This window comes from Chenopodium quinoa, unplaced genomic scaffold (assembly GCF_001683475.1).
Source record: "Chenopodium quinoa cultivar QQ74 unplaced genomic scaffold, ASM168347v1, whole genome shotgun sequence".
NCBI lineage: Eukaryota > Viridiplantae > Streptophyta > Magnoliopsida > Caryophyllales > Amaranthaceae > Chenopodium > Chenopodium quinoa.
In genome coordinates, this window is record NW_018743391.1 from 2,609,801 (window position 1) to 2,624,737 (window position 14,937).

The window sequence follows — 14,937 nt, forward strand, 5'->3', positions numbered from 1 at the left end:
GGAGTATATACATATATATACACTTTTGACCTTTAATTTTTGGGTTAGAACAAAAAAACCTTAAGCCATGAGCTATCCAACTCATGTTCATCTTACAAAAATTTTCTTGTTTTGGGTGGTACTACAATATGTGGCACGAGGTGCAATAGCGTCACCGCCGCCACCACCACCGCAAGTCCTGGCTCCGCATTGTCCCGATAAGTGTGGAAACGTTAGCGTTCCGTATCCCTTTGGGTTGGAAGATGGTTGTTACTACGAAGACCCTCACAACAATTTCAAGATATCGTGTGATCGTACCATGACACCACCAACGGCCTATTTTGATACGAGTTTTGCGGTATTCAACACGTCCGTACTTACGGGTGAAATATGCATTAGACGTGACATATCGTACGATTGTTACAATAAAAATCAATCCAACAGTAATTACACGGCCTTAGTCAACATACGAGGGTTCACGATCTCTAGTACTAAAAACTTGTTAATTGCCATGGGGTGCGACACTTATGTCTGGTTCACCGGGGTACGGCATGGTAAGCCGTACCAAACCGGATGCATGACTAAGTGTGGCACCCTAGACGAAGTCTCCGATGACGCGTGTAACGGGGTTGGCTGTTGTATAGCCTCACTCCCGGATGAAGTGACCAACATATCGACCACAATTGGAAGCTATTCGAACCATAGTAGCATGCCGTTCAGCCCGTGTAGCGTTGCATACCCGGCCGCGGTGAACGAGTACAGGTACAATAAAATGGATTTAACTAGGGACTTGAAATTCTTTAGAGAAAATAGAGTTCAGATTCCTGTGGTTTTTAATTGGGCAATTGGATCACAAAATTGTTCAATTGCACAAAAAGATGGGAGTTTTTTGTGTAAAAGTAACACATTATGTGTTGATCCACCTAACCAACAAGGGTATCATTGCAAATGTAAGGATGGATTTATAGGGAATCCTTATCTTCCTCAAGGTTGTGCAGGTATGATTTTTTGTACATCTTAATTAAATTTTTCTGGTGTTCTTGGTTTCATTTCAAATTTTAAGTATTATTCCTTTAATTTATTGTTTCATTGTTGACTGTTCCTTAAAGAGGAGATGATAATTTCAAAGATATTTCTACGTTATGATATTAATAATCCGATACCCGAAATTACCCGGCCTGATGAACCCAACTCAAAGTCAACCCCACCCAAAAATGATCTGATCGGGAGTTGACCCGATCTAATTTTAAACTGAATTGTTTGACCCGAATAAACTCGATACCCAAAACGTCGCGAATTAAAAATACCTGGTGCCATATATAATTCAATTATTTCATCTCCAACTGTGCTGAACTCACAAACCAAATAAAATTATCAATTTTAGCTTGATCTACAATAATCAACACAATATGAACGACCCGAACATACTCAACCCAACCCAAACATACTTGACCCAAACTTAACCTGATACCTAAATTGACCCGACTTGAATGACCCATTTGTCATGTCTTAAATAAATCTGTCACGAATTACTCTGTATGAATATATAAGACTATATTTTTGTCACCCATTATGCTAAAAATAAAAACTTCACTTTGCACTCATTTTCGTCTTGAAATACCACATCCATATTATTTACAACGATTAGACATTTTTCTTTTCTATTTTATGTTAAATCGTTACAAATAATATGAAACAGAGGTAGTAATTGTATGGACAAATTTCAATCTCCAATCTAATATGGTCATGAATATGATTCATTGAACACCAAATGTAGGCAAGCAAAGTAGCTGCGTAGAGAGGCCACATGGCCACTTTATGGTACACGATTTTTAAATATCACCCAATTGGCCACTTGGTTTAGAAAATTGGCATTCATACGTAGTATGGTTTAGCTTAGCACAATAGCACCCACATGCATGCTATTTTAGTTATATTATCTTCTCTACCTATATGGCCATATAGCTCCATTACTATTTAAAGTAAAATTAATTTATTAGTCTAATTAACTTCATATAGCAGTTCGTTGCATTTGTAAAACTGACTATGGAGTATAGTATAATTTTTAAAAAATAAGTCGGAATATATTATGGAATTATTATTAGAGTAAGAATAGACGACTATACTAAAAAATAAAAAATAAATAAAAATACATAGATTAAGTTGAAATTTAAACATAAAATGGGTACAGATTTATAGTGTGGTACAACAAAATAATGGGTAAGGTGTATTAAAAAATTATAAATTTTTTTTCTTATTTTGTATACTATCTATCTATCTATTTTTAGTTTTGCCTAGGAAATCCATTATGTAATAATAATACTAATAATGATTTTTTGAAGATAATATTTATAATTGACCATTTGTGTTATAATTCTCTAAAAACTTCTATATTAAAATCATTAATAATTTAAAAAATCGAGCATGATTTAAGAATTATCTAATTCTCTATACCATGCTAAATAATATTGAATTTAGCATTTGCCACTTGAACTTTGGACAGTAGCTAATAAGCTATCATGATACTTGATAGTCTATTTTATTTCTACTTGTAACATTTGATTTTAAAATTGTTTAAACTAAAACCAATCCCTACATATGAGGTCACATTTTGTTTTCTATGGGCTCACCGCTCACCCTTCCAATTTTATTCATTGTTTTGGTTAAAATATGTTTTCTACATTCAACTAATCTCTCTATTATATTCTACGAAGTAATAAAAAATTATTGTAAATCATGTAAGGTAGATAACTAGATATGTCTAAGGGCATGTTCACATTTACTAAAATGAGTTGAACTAAATTAAAATGATTGGAGCTGAAATGAACTGAACTGAATATTTTATGAGACAAGAAAATTAGGAGATAGACTGAACTGAATTGAACTTAACTTATTGGAGCTGAACTGTTCTGAACTGAATTGAAATTAAATAAATATGAACAGAACCTAAATGTGTAATATGTTTTTATTCATTTTTTTATTACTAACACAAAATTGCAAGCTTCTCTACTCCATTTATTTGTATCCTTTACAATTCTTTTTTATGTTAAAATTGGTAATATTTTTTTTTTAAAATTAACAAATCTACCTTTTTCTACCCCATACAACCACCATACAATCATACATGCTAAATTACTACTACTCTACTAGTGATTAATGGTCTCAATTCATGTTTCTATCCAAAACAAACTACGGTACTGTACTATTTTGACCATTTAAAAAATATTGAATGCTTAATAAAAGTAATTATTGGCAATTTAATTAGCTTCATGAATATTAAATTTCTTTTATTTTTAGATATTGATGAATGCAAGGAATTTAATGATTGTGAGAAGCCAGAGTATTGTGTCAATCAAATTGGAAGTTATGATTGCAAATGTCCAAAGGGCTTCCACGGGAATGGGACTAAAGCCCAACCTTGCAGTTCTGATAAAAAGTCTTGGATCATACCCGTTGCGGCCACAGCAGGTAATAAAGACCTAACTACTTAATTTAAGTGTCGTTGTCTCGTGACATATAGTAATGTTTGTGTTTTAAATAAAACTAGCCTTTTGGCCCGTGCAATGCACGGGTTATTCATATAAAATTGTATTGAGAGATAAGTGAGAAGATATCAGTAAGTCATTATAGGGTATAATATGAAATCGGAAAAATTGTATTGAGAGATAAGTGAGGAAATATCAGTAAGTCATTATAGGGTATAATATGTAATCGGAAACATGATTAAAGAAATTAAAATTTTGGAACTTTAATCGAAAAAGAGGCTTAAATAGAAGGTGGAAGGGCTAAAATTAAAGAGAGAATAGGAAAAGGTTGAATTAAAGGGGGTAGATGAAATGTGTATGAAAGATGAAGTATAAGTTTAATGAAAGAATTTTAAAAAAATGGTGTGATAAAAAATTAATAGTGTAAGATGACATATGTCACTATGGTCAAAAAATCTTGCGTGGACCTGAGATTTATACATACGTAGCTGGCATTATATTCAACATAGTGTCCTTAATTTTAATATAGTAACCTTTTTAAAAACTTGTGCGACCTTTAATGTTATTATGAAATTAAAGTACGACATTATGTTGATAGTAACTTAATTTTAACATAGAGGTGTTTATTATTCATATTGACCATTGAATTAAAAATTTCATTAAAAAAATTATTAACCTCTTATTGCTTATGACCTAGTACCTTTTATTTCAACATAATAACCTTTATTTTAATATAGTGACTTTTTTTTATTAACAAAACAATCATATTGTCTCTAATATTGGTGGACCACAATAAATTAGTGTGAACCAGGTCCATTTAAGAATTTGTACACTATGGTTAGAGAAGTGTAATAGAATGAATGAAGACATGTGTCTTTCTTAGATTCGTGGTTATAGTTTTTAAATACCAAGTATAGATGTAAAAGTCACTAAGTGTTTTTTTTTTATTTTTTTTTTCTAATTTATTTGATGATTTATGATTTTCGCACACTCGTAGGCGTTGCGGGTGCTATGATAATTCTACTTGTAGTTGGTTTTATTCTGTATTGGAAAAACGGAAAAATTAAAAACCAAAAAATGCGGGAAAAGTTTTTCCGGCAAAATGGAGGTTTACTTCTACATCAGAAACTCTCGGGTCGTAAGATTGACTGGTTAAAGGTTTTTACGGCACAAGATCTTGAAATAGCGACGAACAATTATAGTGAAAAATATGTGATTGGAAGAGGAGGTTTCGGCATTGTTTACAAAGGAATTTTAACCAATAACAATCAACATATCGCGATCAAAAGATCACTCAAGGTGGATCCACGCCAAGTTGAGCAATTCATCAACGAAGTTCTTGTTTTATCACAAATCAACAACAGAAATGTGGTCAAGTTACTAGGTTGTTGTCTTGAGACCGAAGTACCACTATTGGTGTACGAGTTTATTACCAATGGTACGTTATATGACCACTTAGTCGATGCAGTGAAGGCATCGATTTTAACGTGGAACACACGTCTAAAGATAGCATTGGAGGTTGCTAACGTGTTGTCGTATTTGCACACCACAATCTCAACACCGATTATTCATAGAGATATGAAGTCGATGAACATACTCTTAGATGATAATTACACGGCTAAGGTAGCCGACTTTGGAGCTTCAAGGTTGGTTCCGGAGGACAAAGGTCAAATAGCCACAATGGTACAAGGAACATGGGGGTACTTGGATCCGGAGTATATGCAAACAAGGAAATTAACTGAAAAGAGCGATGTTTATAGTTTTGGTGTCGTCTTAGCAGAGCTAATAACTCGAAAAAGGGCAATATGTTATGATAGGGCCGATGATGAGACTAGTCTTGCTATGCACCTAATCATTCAAATGAAAGAAGGTCAATTATTGAGTATTCTTGACAAAACAATAGTAAGTGAGGGTACAATCGAGCAAATTCAACAAATGGCTAATCTAGCTACGTGGTGCTTAATGGTCAAGGCCGAAGACAGGCCGAGCATGAAGGAGGTTGCCATAGAGCTCGAGACAATAAAGAGACTAGGCTCGCAGCCGTCGTGGAGTAGTAAGGATGGATCGTTTCAAGAAGACGGTGTTTGTGAAACATTGCTCAAAGGATATCCAAGATCCGGTACTACTACTAGTGGTTGTAGTAGTAGTATGGAGGTTGACTTGTATAATCCACGTTTAGATTCAATTTTAGCTGATGGAAGGTAATTAATTACATGTATCTATATGTAACTAGTGAATATCCTGGGCGATGCTCCCGATTAACTTTTTGTAATCTGTATATGTCTAATGTCCAGTGAGAAAAATTTTAATGTCGTGACATTATAAGTAATTATTTGATAATATAATGCATTTTTACTTAGGGTTTTCGATTTAATTTAGATATTAGTTTTTAATTTTGATGTTTTCCGTTTGATTTCCACGTTCTAGAAGCTAAGGTTTCTACTCTTGAATATGTTCCGATCCTCACCAATCAAATACTTAGGTATGATAAGTTATCGATTATACAATTTATATTTGGCTAAAAGATAAAAATGATAGATACCAATTCAATGAAAAAACTAATACTCCGTAATTATTAATGATATGATATGGAAAATGACACATAGATGACCTGATATCAACCTAATAATAAGGTAAAAGCTTAATAATTCTTTCTCAAAAAAAAAATTATGATTACTCTAATTCAAAAAAAATGATCTTATTTGAATATTAAATTTAGTCAACCCAACTAAAATTCGGGTAAACACTAAAAAGATCTAGTCGAAATTGACTAATATTGAATCAACCTTGTCTTAATCAAAACGAAAGTAACCGAACCAGAATCATCTAAACCAGAATCATCCCAATCTAAAGTCATTCGACCAAAACAAAACCAATTAAACCCGTTTTGAACTCGAACCGAATATGAACATATCTGAATTTGACTTGACCCAGACTCAACAAATAATAACATGAAATTGACCTGACTTGAAGTGACTCAAGGCGAGTTAATAGGATATTTTTGTAACCCGAACATACCCGACCACAATAGATTAACCCAAACTCCATCCAATTATCTAGATCAGAATTCCTAATTGACACCTCTACTATGGGGTTGCAACTCTAAAAATATTATTAATAAAAAAAATTACAAAGAAAATTGACTGTTCCGTTAAATCGGTTAAATACGTCTTTCTCAACCTCAGAAACATTATCCATTCAATCAAAGTAGCAACACTACACAGGATTAGCTTACAGAAGCTTTCACTTTGACAACTATGGCTGCTTCTGCTCTGCTTTCCCCTCTCGGTATACTTTTCTCTCTCCTCCTTCCCCTGGCCTTTATTGCTCTTCTTAATCAAATTCTTTACATTTATGTCAAATTCCCCTTTTTTTTCTCATATTTGTTATCAATTTAATTAATTGATTTGCTTTTGGGTTCAGTATTATATGCTCAATAAGTAGGAAAGGAACTTTTAAATATAAAAACCCATCTGTTCGGAAATAATAGTCACATTGCCTATCCTAATATCGTCGAATTTGGGATTTAGAGAATTTCTTTAGGATATAGTGGATGTCCATAAATCGATCTTTTATTAATAAGCTGCATTTTGCTATTTGAGTTAATTAATTTGATTTTATGTATTTTTCCATTTTACTAATTTGGGTGGCTTTGTAGCTTTTAGTGGTTTGACCAATTATTATACAAACAAGGCAAAACAGAACACACAATGTGTTGTTATTCAATGTTCGAAAATGAGACATGCTCCACTTGAACTGTCATCTATGGAAGGCTCTAGATTGAATTTATATTATCGTCGGAATGTTGTTGGATTGCTTCTTGGACTTTCTTGTCTCAGAATAGGCTCCAATGAGGCGATCGCGAATGCAGCAGGCTTGCCTCCAGAGGATAAGCCAAAACTATGTGATGAAGCCTGTGAGAAGGAGCTTGAAAATGTAGGTGAGATTGCTTACACCTTTTACTAAGCCTTCTCTTTATAACTAGAATAACTTACATTAATTACACATTCGAAAAACTGTAGCATTAATATTATGTATTTCATGTCATCTTGCATTTATATTTCTATGCAATTGATAAAGAAATCAAAGGGCTTTATAATAACCCAAGCGGGCTACTCCTCCTATTGTCAATTGGTTTTAGGATGGAACCTCGCTGTGAGCTCTGGTTTGTTGCCTCTCTCCCTTGTGTTCTCTCCCATCTGTTATAACAAACACGAAACTAAAAGGGTGAGGACTTGCCAATGTAGTTTTGGATAATGTCTGTATGTATCCATTGCTACAACACGATATCCTTGTTAAATCCCGTGCTCTGATGCTGATATCAAAAGCTGCATAGGGGTCGAACAAGACCTGAGAGAGAGATTATGAGATGCATTGACAAGATTAAACTTTCTTTACAATTGACTGATGAGGCAGCTAATAAAATAGGGCCAATCTTTTCTGTTAATTCACATTTTGAGTTTTTAAGACTTGTAACCATGATGTACCAAACCTTTGAGGTTGAATGATCAAACCCCCTTCTGCCCCGAAAGCCCTCCAAACTATTTTGTATCTAAACAAACAACAGGTAGTTGTAGTTGCATTAGAATTTTGATAGATATCGAGGTTTATAAGCATAGTAAGTATTAATTTGCATATGGATCTTCCTTTATGTTCTATACGACGTACTAATTTTCAAAGCTTCCTCCTCTTTGAAGGTACCCATGGTAACAACAGAATCTGGATTGCAGTACAAAGACATTAAGATCGGTGATGGTCCGAGTCCACCAATTGGTTTTCAGGTATATTTAAGAAACTGTTTTTAAAGTCTGAAATCAACTACAGACTGTACTTAAAACTATTTATTTCATCAGAAATGCTTGTTATTACAGACAACTTTCATGTTGGTTTCATGTAGCTTGTTTGACTGCAGGTTGCTGCAAACTATGTTGCAATGGTTCCTTCCGGACAGATTTTTGACAGGTAATAACTAAGATTTACTTATCAGATTACTTTGCATCATTTTATCTTTGTCAAATTAAGGGGTCAATTGAATTATTTTGTACAAGTATTTACAAAATTTAAGTATCAGTGGTTTATTACTGAACCTATTGCTGCAGTTCTCTTGAGAAGAATCAGCTTTACATCTTTCGAGTTGGCTCGGGCCAGGTAAATGAGAGTCCTTGATGTAATATACACTTTTGAGTAGTTGTTCCTGGATAAATCAATAAAAATAGTCAACCTCCTCTAATTTTGATACATTAGTTCTCGAATTACTGCTAATATTGTTAATTGCTAGAACAGGTGATCAAGGGACTTGACGAAGGACTCCTTACAATGAAAGCTGGTGGTAAACGGAGACTCTACATTCCTGGACCTGTGAGCATTTTCGCCTTATCTTGCTTTCAAATTTTTCTCTGGTTTGATTTATATCTACTCAAACAGCAAATGTTCTAACTTAACACTAATTTTCATGTTTTAAAATGTGATCTTATGCTTGGCTGTTGTTTGTTATTTAGCTTAAGAAAAGCTAATCTGTTTCCGTTCTGTTGAGCAGTTGGCATTTCCAAAAGGCCTGACCTCAGCTCCTGGAAGGCCTCGTGTTGCACCCAATAGTCCGGTTATCTTTGATGTAAGCTTGGAATACATACCAGGTCTTGAGACAGAGGAATAGAAAACTGGTGAACACGCCAACTCCTTCGTTTTGTACTACTTATTCCTGTGATTCGAGGTGGAAGCTAAACTATGCAAGCTAGCTAGCTCTTCTACAACATAATTGCGACTCTTTGTACATCTTAATACATGCCCTTAAATAATGTACAAAATCAGTTTATTCTTGAATTGGCTTTGCATATTTATAACATACAATGTGAATGAGTGTCAATTTTTTCCTACTAAAGAGATAATACATCCATTTTCTAGCAGTTACTTCTTGATCCAACTGCATCTCCGTGCCACGGTTTTTTTTTATCTGAAAGGCGCTGCTGTAGTATTATACCAACATATGTTGGTAAAAATTGGTTAATTACAGGGAGATATAATGTCTATTGTCTTCCAAGTTTATGTCGTCTTTGGAATATCTTACAAAGAGACTAGTAAAGAAACAAAAGCCGTTTTAAGCTATGCTAGTTGAACTCTTCATTGAATAACTAAGTACCCGTATTGAATCTTTAACACTTGTTTCTGGTAATTACCCGAGTCAAAGCAACATAGATTTAATTAAAATCAAAATGAAATGTTACAAATCTAAAATGACAAAAAAAAAAAAATATACAAGAACTCAGGTCAAACTTTACATTGTTAATTATAGAATTAATTGATACAACATAATAACCAAATTTACAATTACTAGTAAAAACTAATTAATATTAACACCATTTAACAAATCATGGTTTACATTAACAAATATGGGTGGGTTCTTTTCACCGTAACTAAGTAACTAACCAACCCGGATCAATCCGTTTTTTTATTTTTTAAAAAGGTGAATAGAACCCACTCTTAATCCAATTAATCGATCTAACCCAATCCAAGATAAGCCGTAGTAGCAACCCCAAGCGCGTAAACCCCAATCACAGAACCAACCAAACCACCACCAACTCTCCCAACCATACCAACCCCAGCAATCCCAGCAACTCCAACACAAACCTTCCTCGCCGCCGCCTTCGAGGCATTCGTAACAACAGCATCAGTAAACACAACAACAGCAAACTCTCTAAACTCGTCGGAATCTAGGGTTTCCTCCGGCGGAGAGCTCCGGCGAATTGAGCGGTACGCGCCGTCGATTTGCGCGCGTGAGGGAGGGGAAGGACACCACGTGGCAATCAGAGGAGAGGAGAGAGAATTGTGGAGACGGAGAGTAGCGTCGGGAAGTTGGTAAGCGAAGATTTTGCCCGGAGAAGTGTGGTGAGTTAGGGTTTGGAGATCGGAGAAGATGGTGTTGCAGGAAGAGGTGAATTCTGGGGAGGAGCGAAAATGGTGGCTGACTTTCTTCGATGGTGATATCCCCATTGATGACAATCGATTGTGTGGTGAATTGACTTTAGAGATTTTCTACTTTTTAAGCCCTATAAATAAAATATAAAGATTTTAATTAATTTGTTTTAAAAACTTGAAAAACAACAACAACAAAAATTTCCATTGAGAATAGAGGTCAAGAAAAAAAAACCCTACTTTCAAGCATTTTTTTAGTTAGTAGGGTTCGAATCAAACCATCGAATCTGAATGGGTTTTAATTCAAACCAACGCTTGATAGGTGTATGAATATCACCCACATCACTTACATACATGGAAACTCAATCACGTCAAAGAAAAACAGTATCAAGCAAAACCAATACACCCTCTTTGTTTTTTTTTTTAAGTGTTACACTTTGACCGATACATAATTTTAGACAATTTAATTGACTTAAATAAAATAAGAGGTAAATGGGGTAGTTGGAGTATTAAAAAATTGTAAAAGAAAGATAGTGGGGTTAATAGTTTTTTGAAAAATAATAAATGTGAGAGGAGATATATAATAATAAAAAAATAAAAAATATAGGCCAAATTAGAAAATAACACCTGTTAAAAGACCTAATTTTGTTTTTAGCACCTTAAGATTTCGAAGTTTAATTATAACACCTGTTAAAAAATAAAATTTTGCTTTCACCACCAGATAACAGAAACTGTGACGGAATATTTTGGTGGGGCCCACATAGTCGTTTACCCTCCAAATTCCATCCCCTTCAATTCGAATTTATCTTCTCTGTCATTTATTACCACCCAACTAATTTTGCTTCATTGAATTTCGTCTGCAAATCTTGAACAACCAAAATTACTGCGAACATTCAAACCCTATGCTGACTGTTGTGATTGAGAAATTGAGTTGGAAGAGGAGGTGTCAATATTGGAGCGAAACAAGTCAGCGAGATTCCGTCAGCCATTTCCAACATCCAAAAAGCTTGGACTTTTTCGTGGATTCTGACAGCAACAGGAGTAAGATTCCAATACAGGTACCTTTCGAACCCTTTAAAGTAGTTTTCAACAAGTATTGTGTGCTGCATTATGCCATTTGTGTGGGTGTAGTAGGGTAATTTGGGAAAAAAAATTAGGAACCCTAAGAACAGTAAAATGGGTTAATTTGTAATTAAAGTTGAATTTGATTAAATTAAGTATGATTTGGTGTAATGTGTGAATTATTTAGTTTAAATCATTGATTTTATTGACTGTTGACTGGTTTGTCATTGTGTTGGTTTAAATATGTTTGATTTTGTTGATTAAAGTATTGCGGTTGACTGTGTAATGGGGTTAGCTATGTTGGGTTTTATTGATTTGCTTTGCATTTGTTTATTAGGTAGAAAAATGGCCGACAACGAAGATGGATTAATTGATATAGTATTTAGAGTAGGGGGTGCTTTTGTTACTAAACAAGTGTCAAAATCAAAGCATTTGCTTTGTTGGTGTGGTGGGTTATGTTATTGGAGGAGGGATGTGGTAGTGGATAAGATAGATTTGCATTATTTGAGGGTAGCTGTTGTGCATGGGTTTGTGAACTTTAATGTCCATGTCCCACCTAACTACAGACTTTGGTATAAAGAAAGAGGTAGGACCTTTAACACAGGGAGAAGGGAGTTAGTAAATGAAGAGGAAGTGAAGGGGCTGCTGGAGACAGTGAATGGGGAAGGGTATGTTGAAGTATTTGTGACTGCTAATGAAACATTAAGGCCCATACATGAGATCCAGGCCCAGTCCACTCCAGTAAAGGTTGAGAAAAAGGGGAAGAAAAGTTCAGGTAAGCCTGCTGTAGTTAGGAAGAGCCCAAGAATTAACAAAAATGAGCCTAAGGTGAGGGAGGGTGAAGAATCTCCTAAACCTAGATCTAGACAGGGGATAGAAAGGGTTGAAGGGGTTTCTGCTGAGATTAAGGGGGTTCCTGGTAAAGGGAAGTTGTTGAGTAAGGGGAAACAAAAGGGTAAAGCTAAGCTTGAAAGGGGTTCTGGCAGTGTGAAGGTGTTGGATAAGGGAAAGGGAAAAAAAAAATCTGTAGGCAAAGGATTGATTTTTGAGGATAGTAGTGAGGGCAGTGAGACTGGGAGGGAAGATGATTTTTCTTCAAGTGATGGGAGTGAGATTGACATAACTTGGGAGCCTGGAGAGGAGGAGTATGACAGTGGGGATGAGAGGTGGTTTGTGCAGAATTCTGAAGAAATTTTAGCTAAGGTAACAAGAAGTCTTGGGAAGCAGTTTGATGTACATGATGAGGGGGTTTCCAAGGATCCAAAGGCAAGGTTGACAGATAACTTGGATGTGAATGAGGTACAACTACAAGAAGAAATTGAGGGAGAATCAGATGACCTAAGGAGCTTGGATGGTTCATCTGATGAAGAGGACAAAAGTCCATGGTTTGATGACAAATCTGACTTCTCAAAGCCTGTTGTACTTGTTCATAGGCTTAGGTTTAGCAATGCTACAGTGTTGAGGAAAGCTTTAAGAGTGCATGCCATACAGAATAGGTATGAGTACTATTTTTTACACAATGATAGTACTAGGATTACTATTCAGTGTAGGAATAGGTGTGGGTGCAAGTTTGACACAAAGACAAGTAGGATGCCTTTGTGTATATGCAGGGGTGGAGTGAAGTGTAGTTTCAAGATCCATGCTACTAAGTTAAAAAGACAACAGACTTGGCAAATAAAAACCATGAAGTTGGAGCATAAATGTGTGAGAAGCAGGGAGAACAAGAAGGTCACAGCAGAGTTCATTGCTGAGAGGTATCTTGAGGAGTTCAGAACTAACCCATCATGGAAGGTTAAGCAAATCAAGGATAGGGTGCTTCATGACTTGGGGGTAGAAGTGACCTACTACAGGGCTTGGATGGCAAGATGTAGAGCTAAGTTGATCATTTTTGGTTCAGCAAGAGAGCAATATGCTAGGGTATGGGATTATGGGAAGGCTGTACTGAAATACAACCCTGGGTCTGGTCGTAATGTTGTGATTAATGGCATTGAAAAGCCTGAGCCTCCCTTGTTTATGAGGATGTTTATTTGTTTAAGGCCTTTGAAGGATGGGTTCTTGAAGGGTTGTAGGCCAATTATAGGGGTGGATGGCTGCCACTTGAAAGGAGGTTATCCAGGCCAGATTTTAGTTGCAGTCTCCAAGGATGGGAACAACAGCATTTACCCCATTGCTTGGGCAACTTGTGAGGTTGAAAACAGGGAGACTTGGGTCTGGTTTCTGGAATCCTTGATGCAATGCATTGGAAGTGCAGATGGGGCAGGCTTCACCTTCATGTCAGACAGGCAGAAGGTAATATTGTTTTGATTATTGTAGTCTTATTTTCTGTCCTGTTCTTTATTGTTTGAAGTGTGACAAGTAATTGTTGATGATGTTAAACAGGGACTGGTTGAAGCTCTGTCTGAAGTTGTGCCTAATGCAGAGACTAGGTTCTGTGTTAGGCACATTTGGGCAAATTTCAAGTTGAAGTTCACTGGATCAGTTTTCAAAGAGCTCTTTTGGAGTGCTGCAAGAGCAACAACATTTGTAAGTCTCTAGGTGACCTACTCCATGTAATAATGTTCCTGTTGTGTATAAAAGCAAAATAAGAGCAACAACAGTTGTGTATGTTATTCTTTCATGATAATTTTCCTGTTGTGGTTGTAGGTTGAGTTTCAGATAGCCATGCAACAGATTAGGGAGCTTGATGAGGATGCTTACAATTATTTGGAGAACATCCCCACTCATCACTGGTGCAGACATGCATTCAGTGACAGTTGCAGGTCCAACATGTTACTAAACAACATGTGTGAGACTTTCAACTCTGTTATCAGAGATGCAAGAGACAAACCTATCCTCACCCAAATGGAATGGATGAGGAGGTACATGATGAGGAGAAATAATGAGAAGTGGGAGGACTCCAAGGAAATCACAACCAACATCACTCCATATGTGCATAAGCTATTTCAGAGGATGAGCTATGTGGCTAGGAATTGCATAATTGAAGCTGCAAGGGATGACACTTATGAAGTGCAGCTGAATGATGACCAGGTTCTAGTTGACTTTCCAAATTGGTCTTGTTCCTGCAATCACTGGCAATTAACAGGCATCCCATGTATTCATGCATTTGCATGCATAATGGATCAGAGGGTTGATGCTGAGCAGTTTGTCCACCCCTATTACACTATGGACACTTACAGAGCAGCATATGAGCCTGCAATTCAACTATGCCAGGCCCAAAGCATTGGGAGAGAGTGAACATGAGAGAGCCTCATCCACCAGCATTCAAACAGCAGCCTGGAAGACCTAAACAGAAGAAGAGGAAGCTGGAACCTGGGGAAGGAACATCTGCAACAGGAGGGGAGAAGGGAAGAAAGAGGAGGAAAAGTCAGTGTAGGATTTGTGGTGGATTTGGCCACTATCCCAAGACTTGCAAGGGCCCACATGAACCTGAACCAACTGAGCAGAGAACTGCAGGAAGGCCTCCTTTAAATTCACCTTGGGTAGTTGAGCAAAGGAAGAAGAG

At 36.0% G+C, this 14,937-nt stretch overlaps 4 protein-coding genes across 4 annotated transcripts; 3 read left to right on the forward strand and 1 right to left on the reverse strand.

The window, feature by feature from the left end:
- Positions 1–40: 40 nt before the first annotated feature.
- Positions 41–5,812, forward strand: LOC110738757 (wall-associated receptor kinase 5-like). Its single transcript, XM_021919180.1, has 3 exons — positions 41–977; positions 3,277–3,447; positions 4,462–5,812. The coding sequence occupies exons 1-3, from the start codon at positions 68–70 to the stop codon at positions 5,667–5,669; spliced, it is 2,289 nt and encodes a 762-aa protein (XP_021774872.1). The 5' UTR covers positions 41–67; the 3' UTR covers positions 5,670–5,812.
- Positions 5,813–6,271: 459 nt separating this feature from the next.
- LOC110738758 (peptidyl-prolyl cis-trans isomerase FKBP16-3, chloroplastic-like) lies at positions 6,272–9,342 on the forward strand. Its single transcript, XM_021919181.1, has 7 exons — positions 6,272–6,752; positions 7,123–7,400; positions 8,162–8,245; positions 8,377–8,426; positions 8,564–8,612; positions 8,748–8,822; positions 9,001–9,342. The coding sequence occupies exons 1-7, from the start codon at positions 6,722–6,724 to the stop codon at positions 9,115–9,117; spliced, it is 684 nt and encodes a 227-aa protein (XP_021774873.1). The 5' UTR covers positions 6,272–6,721; the 3' UTR covers positions 9,118–9,342.
- Positions 9,343–9,959: 617 nt separating this feature from the next.
- On the reverse strand, positions 9,960–10,451 carry LOC110738595. The gene has a single exon (XM_021918988.1). It carries the CDS (start codon positions 10,449–10,451, stop codon positions 9,960–9,962), a length of 492 nt encoding a protein of 163 aa, XP_021774680.1.
- Positions 10,452–11,289: 838 nt separating this feature from the next.
- Positions 11,290–14,669, forward strand: LOC110738596. The gene is made up of 4 exons (XM_021918989.1): positions 11,290–11,431; positions 11,773–13,724; positions 13,815–13,958; positions 14,079–14,669. Exons 2-4 carry the CDS (start codon positions 11,781–11,783, stop codon positions 14,667–14,669), a joined length of 2,679 nt encoding a protein of 892 aa, XP_021774681.1. The 5' UTR covers positions 11,290–11,431; positions 11,773–11,780.
- The last annotated feature ends 268 nt before the right edge of the window (positions 14,670–14,937 follow it).

Coding starts and splice junctions, on each gene's coding strand:
- LOC110738596 (XM_021918989.1), top strand. CDS start 11,781: ATGGCCGACAACGAAGATGGATTAATTGATATAGTATTTAGAGTAGGG. Junction 13,725..13,814: donor TCATGTCAGACAGGCAGAAG/GTAATATTGTTT, acceptor GATGTTAAACAG/GGACTGGTTGAAGCTCTGTC. Junction 13,959..14,078: donor CTGCAAGAGCAACAACATTT/GTAAGTCTCTAG, acceptor TTGTGGTTGTAG/GTTGAGTTTCAGATAGCCAT.
- LOC110738758 (XM_021919181.1), top strand. CDS start 6,722: ATGGCTGCTTCTGCTCTGCTTTCCCCTCTCG. Junction 6,753..7,122: donor TGCTCTGCTTTCCCCTCTCG/GTATACTTTTCT, acceptor GTGGCTTTGTAG/CTTTTAGTGGTTTGACCAAT. Junction 8,427..8,563: donor TCCGGACAGATTTTTGACAG/GTAATAACTAAG, acceptor CTATTGCTGCAG/TTCTCTTGAGAAGAATCAGC.
- LOC110738757 (XM_021919180.1), top strand. CDS start 68: ATGAGCTATCCAACTCATGTTCATCTTACAAAAATTTTCTTGTTTTGG. Junction 978..3,276: donor TCTTCCTCAAGGTTGTGCAG/GTATGATTTTTT, acceptor TTTTATTTTTAG/ATATTGATGAATGCAAGGAA. Junction 3,448..4,461: donor ACCCGTTGCGGCCACAGCAG/GTAATAAAGACC, acceptor GCACACTCGTAG/GCGTTGCGGGTGCTATGATA.
- LOC110738595 (XM_021918988.1), bottom strand. CDS start 10,451: ATGGGGATATCACCATCGAAGAAAGTCAGCCACCATTTTCGCTCCTCC.